Consider the following 14816-nt stretch of genomic DNA (forward strand, 5'->3'; position numbering starts at 1 on the left):
TTAAAGTTTTAAAAGCTTTATTTAAATGTACTTTGTACCACTTCCCTAGGCTTCAGGGTCTTCCCATTACCTTTTCAACAACAAAGGCAACAACAAAGGCAATTTATAGTTATTTGCCTTAATACAGGAAACAAAAGCCTCTTGAATATCCACTAGTTTGGCCCTCATAAGCCAAACTAGCTCATTATACTTTTCTCTATAAAAATCAACAAAGGCTTTTTCAATGATGCTTAAACCTGAGTTGTGTTGGAAAGACTAGCAGTTGTAGTATTATGGCCATTGTTGGGAGATATTTCCTAGACCAATGCTATGGCCTTACCCAAATGTTGTAAAACAGAGTCTACAATTTATTTTACTATAAAAAACTATTTAGTATTTTGAAACTTAGTATTTATAAAAACTGTTTTCATTCAAATTAAGTGTAAAGTGCTCCCTTTACAGCTAACAGTTTTAACCCTTTTGAAATGATGTATGCCTACTCAGAGTTTAACTGCTGTATTTTCATATTTACAGAATTCCACATAAATTGGTAACACAGCATAATTCCATCTTAGTTTACACTATCATAATCAGATTGTGGCAGATTTAATCTTTGTGTAGAGGAAAATTCTATACATGACAAACCTTTAAGGTATATAATGTAGCTCATCACACGAGTTATGTTAAGAGCTAATAAAAAGCCTATTTTCCCATTCAGTGTTAGACATTACAGCCAAATGCAACTGAAAACCGAAAAACTTAAGAGCTAGAAGTACTCAATCAACACCTTAGAAATAATCAAATTCCACCCTTCTATAGTTGAAGAAATTGAGGCTCACAGTATTTACAGGATTTGCTCAAAATATATTAAGCAGCAGTCAGGACAATCCAATGGATCTAATAATATTTCTATCAAACCATGATTAGTACATTTTAGAAACGTCAATAAATGAAAATAGACTTTAATGTATATAAGAGAAGAAAAACTCCATTTAAATGTAAACGTTTCCATAAGACAGTATTACAGGAATTTTGGACCTTATACAATTCCTATGTAAAAATTCCCACATAAAACAAAAAGTCTCACCTACTACTTATACTTCATGTGTTTCTTTGAAGAAACAGTAACTTAGACATTGAAAAAAAAATGAATATTTGGGAAATTCACCTATTGTGTATTATACCATTAGAAACAGATGCTAAAAAAAAGACATTTTACAATGGCAGAAAACATACACTGAGATTCCACACCAGTCTTTATTTATATTTTGGGGCCTTCATTAAACAAATCTTGTAATTCCCTCTTTCAAATTACATTTTATTCTCTTAATGGTGTGGTATAACCCCCATTGCACAAAAACAAATATGATTAATACACTAGAAATACTTTAAAAGAGAAACCCAAGACAGTTTTATTAATCAATTCAGACCCATGATTGTCTCAAAAATCGAATCTACTGATTTTCTGGTGGTGTCATTTTAGAAGATTTCATAACCAAATTAAGTATCTAGTCAACTTATGTGTGTTAGCATTCACATCCCAAATCATGGAAGCCCTATTTCAGAAAATCTTACCACTAAGGTAAACATACTTCATTACATGTCAGTGAAATGATGATTTCTCTAAATTATCCATAAAACCTGAAAAACCCAAATACCTAATTATAACACTGATGTAGCTACTAATAATCACATATATCATGACTGTGTTTTAAAAAATATCTACAGATTTAAATAAGAAGCTTGCATATTATGGCAGAGTAAATAAAACTGTCAAATACTATTTTTGGCTCTAGTCATTTGTCTTGCCCAAAAATGTGCATATCATAGCCAACAGAACTTTTCTGTAGAATTTTATTTTGAAAATATTATTTCACCTGAAGATTGATCTAAAAAACATTTTAAGATATGAAAATGTTATACAACTTATCTATTACAAATTAATCTGATAATTCTGCAATTAGGTACATTGTGTTAGCTCACCTACATAAAAAATATTGCACATTTTCATTTTGTCTCCACGTGACTGATGTCTAAACTATATAGAATTCCAAACTATTTAAAAGTTATTCTGTGAAATATCAACTTTATAAATATCAGAACTAAATGCACTGTAAAACAACCATTTTGGTAAACATGCATTTATTCACAGTTGATTTATTTCCTCTAGATAAATGCATAACTGCTCAAAATTTAAGAACCTATGTAGAGGTACAAGAGCACACTTACAAATCTATTTCTACCTTCATTTTGAAGAAACACTGATCTTGGCAAAAATCTGGCTTATTTTAAAATGAACTATTGCTGGTAAGAAGGCATTACTTTAAAACTTTTCCGTGACCTGAACTTGTTCTTCTCCTTTTTAAACTAAAATGTAAAAGCGTTTGTTTTCAGAGATGTATCTATTGTGGCATAAGTGAATAATCACATAAAAACAGACCCTGAAAGCAGTTGAGCATTTAGATGCCTGCAGAGCCTCATTTTACTTGTAAGTTATGACTGCCTTAAATAGCTAGACCACTCACTGATCATAATTGTAAGAAAGTGACAAAACCAAATCATTTTAAGGTCATGAAATTGACACAAACCTGCATAATACAGCATTCCTCCACTGAGCTGAGGTCATATTACACTTTAAAAATATAAATAAATATACTGAATTGTGAGTCTTATTTCTGTCATACCCCAGTGTTTAAAATACGCTTCTAAAACAGAAGTGGATAACTGCAGAATACAGTTCCAGACTTGACTATTAGTGTCAAACACAATTGTTCCTTATAAATAACTCTAATGATGCACTGGCTTGATTGATTCCAGCAATTTCATTGTACAGAAGAAGTAAACCATACTTTATACACAGAAAATATATTACTTGAAAATCCTCAAAATAGGAAGAAAAGTTTAGAAAGCTTTCAAATGTTTCCAAATGAAAAGATCTATTTTTGGCCCTCTTCTACACCCTTAAAGTTGGAATTTGACAAAAATCCATGGGTACAATTTACAAACTTTGACAAACTACTAAGTTAAAACCATTTTCTTTGGGGAAGATGAGAGGAAGTACCTTTAAAACCTGTTATACAAAATTCCAGCTGCCTTTTTATAAAAGTACGTTCCTTAGATTAAAATCATAAAATTAAGGTGCAAGAGGTTAACAAAAATGAACTGAAGAGCTTTATTGACATCACAGTACATTCAAGAATAATTTTAAGAACATTACAGCTGAAAGAGAATGGCATGTTTATAGTCTTATTAAGCACTATTTTTTTTGAAAAAAATGTAATACAAAGAAATCCTATTAAGTAACTTGGAGCAGCATTTGGAAAAAGTACACCTATTTACAGATTAAAAAAAAAAAAAAAAGATTCTGGTTTCACCTACACAGCCACAATGTGCCTCTATAATGAGACAAGCCCTTAAAACTCATGGAATTTTTTAAACATCATGGCATTCTTGCCACATCATTCCTCAGCGTTTACGACGGGGAGGGGTTGTTGATCTGAAAAAAAAAAGGGAAAAGACAAATTTAAAAATAAAAATGTATTTTAAACTAAAGAATCTGCAATTTTTAAATAAATATTATTATATAGGATTTCTAAAATTACTTAAGACTATGATCATTTATCAAGTACCAAACTGAGTTTATTAAAGAGAGAGAGAGAAAGGACACTTTCAACTTTGAATAAATTCAGTCAAATTTTTTTTTTAAAAATCAGACAAAATACTTTAAAAAGTATACTACCTTGATCGGGACTTAGACTTGTGTTTGCGGCTTGCCTTCTTACCAGACCTTTGAGATTTCTCCATGGATCGCGATCGACTATGTTTAGGCTTCTTAGCCTTCTTTTCTTTGCTACTTCCTGGAGATTCAGAACTGCTCCTTCCACTAGAATCAGAGCCTGAATGTTTTTTGCTATCTTTGGTAGTACTTTTCTTACTATCCTGTCTAGAATCATGTCTGATAATTTTAACAGATATAGAACCACTCCTAGAGAATGTTCTTTCACTTTCTCGTTTCCTTTTTAACCTATCATCCTGACTACTGAACTTAAAATCTTTTTCTTCCCTTTTTTGTTTCTCTTTTCTTTTATCCTGTTCTCGTTCCCTTTCTTTGTCTTTCTTTTTCCTATCTTTATCTATACTTCGGCTCCTCTCCTTTTTTCTCTCTTGTTCTTTAGCCTCACCTTTATGCTTATGACTGCTCCCACTAAGATTTCCACGTTGATCATCAATTTTACGCCTATCTCGACTCCTACTGCGACTGGACCGATTGGTTCGCCTATCCCTTGAGCGACTTCTACTTCTACGTCTCTCTCGAGAAGGACTCCGATTTCTTCGTCTTTCCCTTTCAATGCTATTTCTATTAGATCTCCTCCTATCTCTAATCTTTACTCTAGCCCTATTGCTCTCTATTTTTATTCTGCGTGAATAACTTCTACTTCTACTCCGTCTAGCTTTAATTGTTGGAGATCTACTCCTACTATGTCTTTTTTTCCTTTTAGGAGAAGAAGATCGAGAAGAAGTGCGACTACTACCTGAGCTAGAACTGTATGAAGAGCTAGAGACAGTACTACTAGTACTACTAGTTCTGCTATTGCTACTGGAACTACCACTACTAGAACTTCCTGATCTACTCCTTCCTTGTTTCTCTTTCTCTTTATGCTCTTTTTTTGGTTCTAAAACTGACGTAGTTTCATTTGGAGTTCTTTTCTTTTCATTAACCACATCACCATCTGCTTCTCTTGCTTCTAGTAGTGATAAACTATTTTGCTCTTTATGGATAAATTCATTCATCTCTTTTGTAACCCTTTCTGTTTGCTGCTTTTCTTCTGAAACAGAAAAAGACAAAAATACTATGAAAAGTCAATTGTATAATGAAAATAACTCCCGAACTACCAAATTTCAAGCTATCAGATGATAACAGAACAGCATTGTTCAACAGAAATAGGATACAAGCCATAAGCAATTCAAAATTATCTAGTGACTACTTTAAAAAAATAAAAGGAGATGAATTTAATTTCAATAGTTTATTAACCCAATATATCATAAATATTACCATTTCAACATGTAATAAATTTAAAAGCATACTACGATATTCTGCTATTGGGGGGACACAGAAAATCTTTCAAATCTACTGTGTATTTTATACCTATGGCGTATTTCAATTTAGGGTTAGCTACATTTCAAATGCTCAATACACCAACTAGAGTACCAAAGTGTAAAGGTACATTTGAAGCAATGAGAAAAGATTTCTCTTTTGTCCAATAAGGCAACTAAAATAAGTTAGGTAATTTATAGGGAATTTTCAACTGCTAACTCAATAATTACCTTTCCAATTGTCCAAGTATGACTTTTTCAAAAACTTCAAACTATTCCTGCAGTATTCCTAGTATTATGTCGACTATAAAAAACTAGTCATATGTAGTATTTTGCATTTAAAAACTTCTATAAAAAGCCCTCTATTGAAAAAAAGCCCTCTATTTCCAAAATATTACTAGCTGCATGTTAAATATCCTAGCTACAAGTTATTTTTCAATAGTTTTACAAATAGATTTCTGCCATCTCAAAAGCTTTCTTTTTCATTTTTGAGAACTTTAGAAAGAAATAAAAATACCCTAAATAGCTTAACTTACAGCTACTGAAATTAATATCTTACAAAACTAGACAAAGTTTACCTTTTATAAACTACATATTTTGAATACTAATTTTGAGACTCCAAATAAGCCAAAACCTTGGTTTCGGTTGTATCACATAATGTCTATATTCTAACGTTAATTCTATCCTTGTTATTGTTAGGTTGGTTAAAAAATAAAAATACAAATAAAACTGGACAAAAATTAAGAGAGTCTAAAAGGTATACCTTCCATCTGTTTATCATGTAACAGCTGCTGTTCTTTTTCTTTTCTCCAAAAAGCTTCCTGTTTTTGCCGGATTCGGTGCCGTAATTCCTCATCATCAGTGTCAGATGACTCAGAGCCTCTGTCACTCCTCTCATCTTCACTGTCTCCCGATCCATAACCACCCAGTCCACCTGTGTGTATAAAGCGCAGTCTATCATATAGAAAAATTATTCTATACACTAAAAAATTTTTAAGGTCTGAGAAGAAAGCTAATTTCTTTTTTCATTGCCTTATCTTGGAAGGATATGCTTATTCGGGGTGGGGAGAAGTATAAATTCTAATTCTTAAGGAGTTCATAGAGCCCTCCTGAAAATTAATAGAATCTCATTCTTCCTGGAATATTTCATATATTTCTCACCATGAAGGAATGGTGTAAGGTATAACGGTATAAAGAAAGAATAATGGTTTTGTTTTACTGTCCATACTAATCAACAAAACCATTTAACAGGGCAATAACAAAGCCTCACTAAACCAGTCAATTCAACTACCAATGATCCTAAAAATACTTCTAAAATTAATCCTTTCATTGTTCAAAGCTCAAAAATCCCAGGTAATACAATTCTCAAAGGTACAGAAATGGTATAGTGCTAAAACTACTCCCCACCCTGAAGTGACCTAAATAGTAATCATAACAAAATCACATGGGCATTTGGTTCTACCCATTTCTGTTGATCCCCACAAAGATTAATTTGAAATGATGCGGAAAAGGCACATTCAAGCTTTTATATACTTGAGAATATATCATGCAAAGAGCAAATTATGAACACATCACTACTATTATACTATGATAAGATAAACTCCTTTCCTCTACGTTAAAACTCAACTTGCTACAACACAATCTAAATAAAGGTGCTTAAAAGCATTAGTGGATAGGTTCTTCCCTAAAGCATGGATGCAATAATTTTGAAGGTGAGCTTAAATATTATCACAGCTTAATTATGAACTATTACAACTTGCCCCAATAAACTATGAATTAGTCACATTTATAATCCCTCTGTGAATGCTTTAGTAAAAAAAAGATAGACAAACCTTTTAGAGACTGATATAACCCTAAGACCTAGATTTTATAAACTGAGTAGGAATAGTACAGTTTCAAAACAGAACATGTAGAGAGACAAGGTAAGTGTGATTTTCCCTTTAAGGCCCTCTCACAAATAAGGAAAACACTTACCGAGTCCAGTGAGGGAAGCCAGTGCACTGGACTGTGCCAGCTGTTTTGCAGGAGCTTTGTATCACATCAACAACAGGAACAACATGTTAACACAAATAGCCACGATTTCATAGTCATGAGAGTCTATGGTATTGTTAAATCTACTACTATTGCTGCTTTTTGGGGAGAGAAGAAACATTAAAAACATAACATTCACTTTAAACCAGTAGCATGTCTGGCCTTGAAATTTTAATTCTGAAGTGAGCTGAAATTGGTTTATAACGAAGAAAAATGTTGACCAGTACATCAGTATTTTATTTTTGAGGCTATGGCCCATAATTTAAAATCTGCTTTTGATATATTTTCTAAGTGTTACTAAAAATATGGGAGGTGGGGATGGGTAAATTTCTTGCTTCTGTAAGAACTACAAGTGGTAAATTGTGAAAACTAAAGGTTCATAATTCATTAATGAAACTAAACTGTATTAGAAGTTATACAACAATACCACAATATCTATAAAAAAAAAAAAAAGCCTCTGAAATAAACTGAACATCAAGAATTTTTCCACTACGCTTTTTATGGAACAATAGCATAACTGCTCATTTGTGCTCAGGCAAGTTGGGTAAAAGAAAAATACTTGTATACTTGTATAGCTTTAATATGGTATCTACAAATCTAACCTTTCCCAGAGAGTTAAAACATGCAAGAAGAAATATTCAAGTATCTGCTAGAATTCAGCAAGGACAACAACAAAAAAAAAGTCCAAAAGAGCCACCAAAACCAAAATACTCCCAGAAAAACAAAATTAAGAACACCCACAATATACCTTTCGTTGCTTTCCGGTGTGCATCTTTGGCTACATAATAAATTTCTTCATCTGTGACATCCAGTAGAATTTCGGTCAGAAGCATTTTTGTCAGCAACATCTATGAAAGGGTATTTTATGTGTTTATAAAAAATTAATAGCCAAAGCCATTTTATAAACATTTTTTTAAAGATTTATTTATTAATGAGAGAGAGAGAGAGAGAGAGGCAGAGGCAGAGGCAGGCTCCATGCAGGAAGCCCAACGTGGGACTCAATCCCAGGTCTCCAGGATCACACCCTGAGCCAAAGGCAGACACTAAACCGCTGAGCCACCCAGGCGTCCCGGAAAGCAAGTATCTTGAAAATTATTCTAAAATACAAAAACTGGGGCAACCTGGGTGGCTCAGTCAGTTAAGCACCTGACTCCTGATTTCAGCTCAGGTCATGATCTCAGGGTTGTGAGATGGAGCCCCATGTTGGGCTTCATGCTAGGTGTGGACCCTGCTTAAGATTCTCTCTCTCCTTCTGCACCCCCACCTTTCCCTCTCCAAAAAATAAACAATAAAAAAACAAAATTTTAAAAATCCTATACATGGTAAGAAATTTAACATTCTACCATTTGATACTCTTTCTCTTCTTCAGTCATCTCTGGTTCACTCTGCTCTTCTTGAGGAACTGGAGATGGACTTCTGGTGACTTTTCCACTACTAGCAGCCTCAACATTTTCAGTGTCTTCATCTTCCTCATCACTATCCTAAAAAAAAGTAATAGTATGGGTAGCCCAACTTCAGGCTTATAATATAAAATCATTATCTTACACATTTTTTTAAAACCCCAAATTAAAAAGTCTATGAAACAAATATATAAAAATGAAATTTCTAAATTATATTTTTGATATAATTTAGAAGTTATAGTATTTAAGTTATATAAGTTAGTATATAAGTATATAAGTTAGTAGTATAAAGTTGTTACCTGAGAGGAAATGTAAGATTATGAGATAGCTTATAAGAATCAATTATTTTAATTACTTTCCAACTTTTTTTCCTCAGTCAATTTTGACCTTATTTTACCAGTAAGTAACTAGGAATATATCACGCCAAGACTGATTTAATATCGATTATATACGATGGTCCTGAAATGAGTGGCTTGTAAAACTTTGGATAAATGGACCACATTCATGTTATTCAGTATAACCTTTTTAACTATAAATTTAAGCTATTTACCTAAAATAATGTGACTTAAAATTCTGTAGTTTCTAGATCTTAGCTGGCTCTGAAACTTAGTGAAATTTGCCCCTTTTCACTGTAAAACGGACAGGTAAGAAATGAGGTCTACGTCAGATAGGGAATGCCAGCAGTCTGTTTCTAGCTATCAGTTTTCAATACCCAAATAGCACACCTTCGAAAGAGAACTCTTCTTTAGGCAAACTGTTCTACAGTTACCCTTAAAAATCCTAAGTAAAAGCTGATCATTGTAATACTCCAACAAGAAAATACAGATTTGTTTCTCAAGGTGAGATCTATCTAGCATCCCACAGAATAATTCCTCTCTGAAAAGAACATTTTCAAATTAAACTCCAATTAAAAAAAAAAAAAAAGAACATTTTATAAGCTTACTGCTCCTTTCCTCCTATTCACCCTCAGTAACAATATACACAATCATAATTCTCAAAATACTTACTAAAAGTAATCTCAAGAACATTAAACTAATACTTTTTTATAGGCTCCATTAGTTTTTTCTTTTAATAATTTTCACACATAAATCACACAGACTTCCATGTTAAGTGATTCTAATACTCACAAATTTACTTCTCTGAGGTAAACGAGGGCCATCTCCTCCTTCAGCATCTTCTGTGGCCTTCTTTTCTTTTTTGGACAACTGTGAACGTTGTTGCTCCATTCTTTCTTTCTCCAACTTCTTTTGCTTTTCACGTTCCATTTTTTCAAGACCTTCTCGAATCCAAGCTGGAAGAGTCCTGCGTTTTACTGCATCTGTTTCACATGGAAAAAAGTACCTGTAAGTTAGTTAAGTAAAAATCATAAATGCAGGAGTTAGTTCCTTATTCTTGAATTTCTACAAACTTTGTGAGTAAATTAAAGAATTCTGAGTAAATAAAGAGTGCTTGTAACTATCATTCTCTACTAAGACAGTGGTAAAGCAACCCATTAACCATTATGCTTCTCTTTAAGATCATTTTTAATGATAGCAGTGAATATTGTGTTAATGCTTATAATGAGCCAGGCACTATGAAAGCACATTAAATTATCTTGCTTAATTCTAAAAAAATATATATAATAATAAAAAAATAAAAAATCACTATTACTCCATCTCTTTTTCAAATAAGAAAACTGACACTCAAAAAGATTAAGTGATGTGCTCAAAATTAAAAAGACAGTAGCAGGGATCCCTGGGTGGCGCAGCGGTTTGGCGCCTGCCTTTGGCCCAGGGCGCGATCCTGGAGACCCGGGATCGAATCCCACGTCGGGCTCCCGGTGCATGGAGCCTGCTTCTCCCTCTGCCTGTGTCTCTGCCTCTCTCTCTCTCTCTCTGTATGACTATCAAAAATAAATAATTTAAAAAAAAAAAAAAAGAAAACTGACACTCAAAAAGATTAAGTGATGTGCTCAAAATTAAAAAGACAGTAGCAGGGATCCCTGGGTGGCGCAGCGATTTGGCGCCTGCCTTTGGCCCAGGGCGCGATCCTGGAGACCCGGGATCGAATCCCACGTCGGGCTCCCGGTGCATGGAGCCCGCTTCTCCCTCTGCCTGTGTCTCTGCCTCTCTCTCTCTCTCTCTGTGACTATCATAAAAAAAAAAAAAAAAAAAAAAAAAAAAAGACAGTAGCAGAGATGTGGGCTAATTCCAAGCCAAACTTACACTACATTGCTTCTTAAAATATGAAAATAGAAAGAGTCAAACAAAAGTATAAGTCTATTTTCACAATGAGAATTCATCTGAACAAATATGATTCCATAAGTTAAAAAAGAAATTAGAATCAAAAGTTAAGACTTAAACGTTCTGGTCTATTAAGTGTTTGATTTGGATTTCTAGATATAAAGTAGTGTAAGTTTGTAACTTGTCATTAGACCTAAATTAGTTGTAATATAATGATGAAAATTTAAATCTTCTGCCAAAATATTTCTGGAAAGTGAAATAATAAAAGGAAAATTAATCTGACATTAGTGTGTCAGATGAACTGGGAATGGAAAGAGACCAGAGACAGAGAACAACTAAGAAGTTTTTAAAGGGGAAACTTCATATACTGGCATAATGTATCAAACTGTCAACAATGAAAAAAATATCAAGATGCTATGGCCATGGGGCGCCTAGTGGCTCATTTGATTAAGCGAATGCCTTCAGCTCAGGTACTGATCCCAGGGTCCTGGGATGGAGCTCTGCACTGGGTTCCCTGCTCAGCCAAGAGCCTGCTTCTCCATCTTCCTCTGCCCCTCTCCACTGCTCATGCTCTCTCAATCTCTCTCTATTCTCTCTCAAAAAATTAGTAAAATCTTTAAAAGCATAAATAAGACCAAAAAAAAAAAATGCTATGGCCACGATAAATTTAAAATTCATCACAAAATCTGGAGTTTAAGGTAACAATTTATCTTAAAATTATTCAGAATTTTTTATCTTTTAGACCATTATCTTTTTTTAATTTTAAAGGTTATGCCTATAAAATCATAGGGTTTTAAACTGTCAATTCCTAACATATCAAAAGTATAACAAAACTTAAGAAAACAAAACACTCTCTTTACATGATTAAGAAATCACGTCAATTGTGGTTCACTAAACTTAAATAGCTACCAATTTGTGGAGGCTCCTGCTTCACAGGAAGTGCAATAGGTGATCGCTGCCGATCCCTGAATGATGATGGCCTTTCTCTTCGATTCTGGGGAGGTGCTGGAGGTCCTGGAGGTCCTGGTTGCCAATAAGGAGGATGAAATCCACCTTGCGGTGGACCAAAAGCAGCCCCATGCTGAAAGAGTATTGCAGTTTATTTTTCTTCACATTAATACAATATACTCTCTGGGACACACGTGTGTTATGAACTGGGACAGTAGAAATCCATGTGTGCAGCAAATCCAAGAATTCCATGGTTCTAATATCCACCGATATTTCTGTAGCCCCAAGACCTAGGCTTACTTTTTCTTAAGAAAGGTAAAGATTTTCTACCTATGTAAATGCAAAGAGCCATCTAAAATTCAGCTAATACACTATTTTCAAGAAGTATAGAAAAGGATATATGTATGCCCTTTTTCATTCTGAATCCATTTATAAACTAATCCTTCCACTACCAAGAAATCAAATGTGAATTTTTCTGGAACTAGAAAATACAGGAAAAAAATTTTTTTAATCAATTCCAACTTATTTCTTATGGGAACTTAAATTGTTTCTATAATCTAGCAAGAAGTATCTATTTTAACAAAATAAAACTATCATTAAATATTTTTTGCAATTTTGCGATTTTCAGAGGCTTTTCTAAGCCCATTGCCAACAGAGCTGTCTTGTTAACATAGGGATCTATCAAGATAATAGGGTGTAAGTAGAAGCTCCTGCTACTACATCTCTTCAAAACCAAACCAAACAAAAACAGTCAGATCTGTATACCAAGTATGAGTATACCACAATTATGTGAATATGTATGAATAAAGATTATTCTCAAGGTGAATATTATTTACATTTATGTCCTTTATTAATCTAGTTAGTGAAACAACATATGGCTTTTTTTCAAAATTTTAAATTATACTAGCTCAGTTTATAAGGTAACAACTGCAATCAGTTATTTCAAAATGACGCCTAGTACCATAATTTAAGGGTGGACCCTTGGCAGAGTAGTTAGAGAAAATAAAGCCCCACATAATAATACTATTCCCCATAGAGTTCTATGTCCCTAGGAATGAATTAGATGCTACAAAGGAAATTATGTACAATTCCATTAACATGTCATGTCAGAATGGAAAAAAAAAATGACATCACTAGAAAAAGTCATAATTCTACATAGCAGAAGGAACTGCATTTAGGAAGATGGTCTGTTCTTCATGTATTTTATTCATGTCTTATCCATAATCTATTATTGACAAATAATGTATTCAACTACTGCGCATTTTCTAAACTTTATTCAACATTTAAATATACCATTTTGAAATTATTAGAAAACAAAACATCGTATAGCTATTGAACTTACACATTTTTCATTTTATCCAAATCTTTCCTAATGATCCTTTATATCATTCTCCTAAGCAAATCAAAAACCAGAAAATAAGAATCTAATGATTTTAATACTCAAAAATTGGTAACTTTTCTGAGACATAATATTATGTGTTTATCTGTACAAGACTGAAAAGTGAAACACAGATCTTAGGTACTCTTGATGAGACACTTCCAAAGAATGGATTACGTGCACATCTACAATATTAAAGCAACAAAATATCTTTCACCTGATAGTCAAACTGGTTCACTGGCCCCACTGCAAAATTATCGGGTGGTCCACCAAAGTTGTGATTGTTCTGGTTAAATATATGCCTGTTGTCAGGGGCAAATTCCCCACTGTCCTGACTGTTGCTGTCTTCGGAAGGAGGAACAATGTCCATTGGGCCTGGTGTTGGTGGCATCCATGGCTGATCTGGAGGGGGGTGTGGGGGCTGCTGATGCATTCCCCATTCTATTTAGGATTTAGGCATAAAAACATTCAACAGGGGGTTATAACAAAATCAACACAAATTTTTAAGATCTCAAGAAAGATTTTTCAGCAAAGAAACAGATTTAAAAATTTATGACTTCTTGGTCAAATTCCTCTAGTATATCTTTAAAATAAGCAATTAATTAAACTAATAAATAATTCAAATGAGCTAACTCCACTCTAATTCATATCCTAAACATACGGAAATCAAATGCCTCAAATTGTTTTTTTTAATAAACGTAACAGAATCCAAAGCAATTTTTTTGTTCAATTTTTCTATTTCTGTTCAGTAACAATACCATAAAAAATAACACCTTGAGATTTTATATATAATTTCTTTCTCACATGAACACATTTATCCTCACAACATCCCTGTGAGGTAGGGAGAAATCAGGTATTATTTTTGCCAATTTCAGGAGGGGAAACTGAGGCACACAGAGGTTAAATCACTTGCCCAGGTCACAAAGAAAGCCAGTAGAATAAATTGGGGAGTGGGAATGCCGGGGTGAATCATTTATTGAACTTGGGAACCAAAACATTTTCAAACCTGGGGAAATTTGGGGTAGCTTCGAGGAAACTAGAAATAAACTACCTCACAGTATCAAAGATTAGAATACTCATTATTCTTTTAAAAGTGAGGTTAGAGTATTACCTCCTAAGTTTTCCACTCTTACATTGAGGAACAGTAAGTGTCAATAGGGAAAGGGAGATTAAAACTTCACCATCAGCATACTCAAATGTAAGATTCCTCTATAAATATTTTAAAGTGACTATTAAAAAGTTAAAAATAGCATCACAAGACACGGAAAACTGAACTAGCATCAAGAAATCTAAATCATACTGTGAAGTAAAAAAGCAAGCAAACAAACAAAAAAATAAAACATAAAAACTTATGGAAGATCTTCACTATCTGAAAAAAACAGGAAGAAAAAGATGGGTGGATGGTAGGGGCAGAGAATATTTGACAGACTAATTTGTCACATAGTGACACAGTATTTCTTTAATTAGAGGCTAGACATGTTTTGCTCTGCCAGTGCTGCTTCTGAAAAGGCCAGAGGTTGCAACAGAGAGACATAGAATGCTCTCTTCCCTAGATGCCAAGTGAGGTTTCCAGTGTTCCCAGCCCCTGTCAGCCTAGGAATGAAGAACCGAGAAAAGAATCAAACTGAGTGCCACAATGCTAGCAGACTGAGTACAGAATAAATTTAACCATAAAATTTCAAGGTCAAATCTAAATGAAACTGCCTATTCTTTAAGGAGCATTAATTTCAAGAAGTCATAAAACTAAGCAAATGAAAGTTTCAT

At 33.6% G+C, this 14816-nt stretch overlaps 1 protein-coding gene across 7 annotated transcripts in view; it reads right to left on the reverse strand.

Moving 5' to 3' along the window:
• PNISR (PNN interacting serine and arginine rich protein) overlaps positions 1-14816 on the reverse strand; it is a 27608-nt gene continuing 12792 nt past the window's right edge. For 2 of the 7 annotated variants that reach the window (XM_026002916.2, XM_072737877.1), the window contains 9 exons: positions 13270-13493; positions 11636-11807; positions 9632-9822; positions 8448-8585; positions 7853-7952; positions 7048-7101; positions 5837-6007; positions 3719-4805; positions 1-3475 (listed from right to left, as the gene is read on the reverse strand). In XM_026002916.2, the coding sequence (XP_025858701.1) occupies positions 3445-3475; positions 3719-4805; positions 5837-6007; positions 7048-7101; positions 7853-7952; positions 8448-8585; positions 9632-9822; positions 11636-11807; positions 13270-13493 (2168 nt within the window). In that variant the 3' untranslated portion in view covers positions 1-3444. Of the gene's footprint in view, positions 3476-3718; positions 4830-5836; positions 6008-7047; positions 7102-7323; positions 7953-8447; positions 8586-9631; positions 9823-11635; positions 11808-13269; positions 14646-14816 lie in introns of those variants that run through there. The other 5 variants (XM_026002914.2, XM_026002915.2, XR_003235623.2 and 2 more) reach the window with 4 other exon arrangements.

Source organism: Vulpes vulpes, chromosome 1 (genome assembly GCF_048418805.1).
Source record: "Vulpes vulpes isolate BD-2025 chromosome 1, VulVul3, whole genome shotgun sequence".
In the NCBI taxonomy this organism is placed as follows: domain Eukaryota; kingdom Metazoa; phylum Chordata; class Mammalia; order Carnivora; family Canidae; genus Vulpes; species Vulpes vulpes.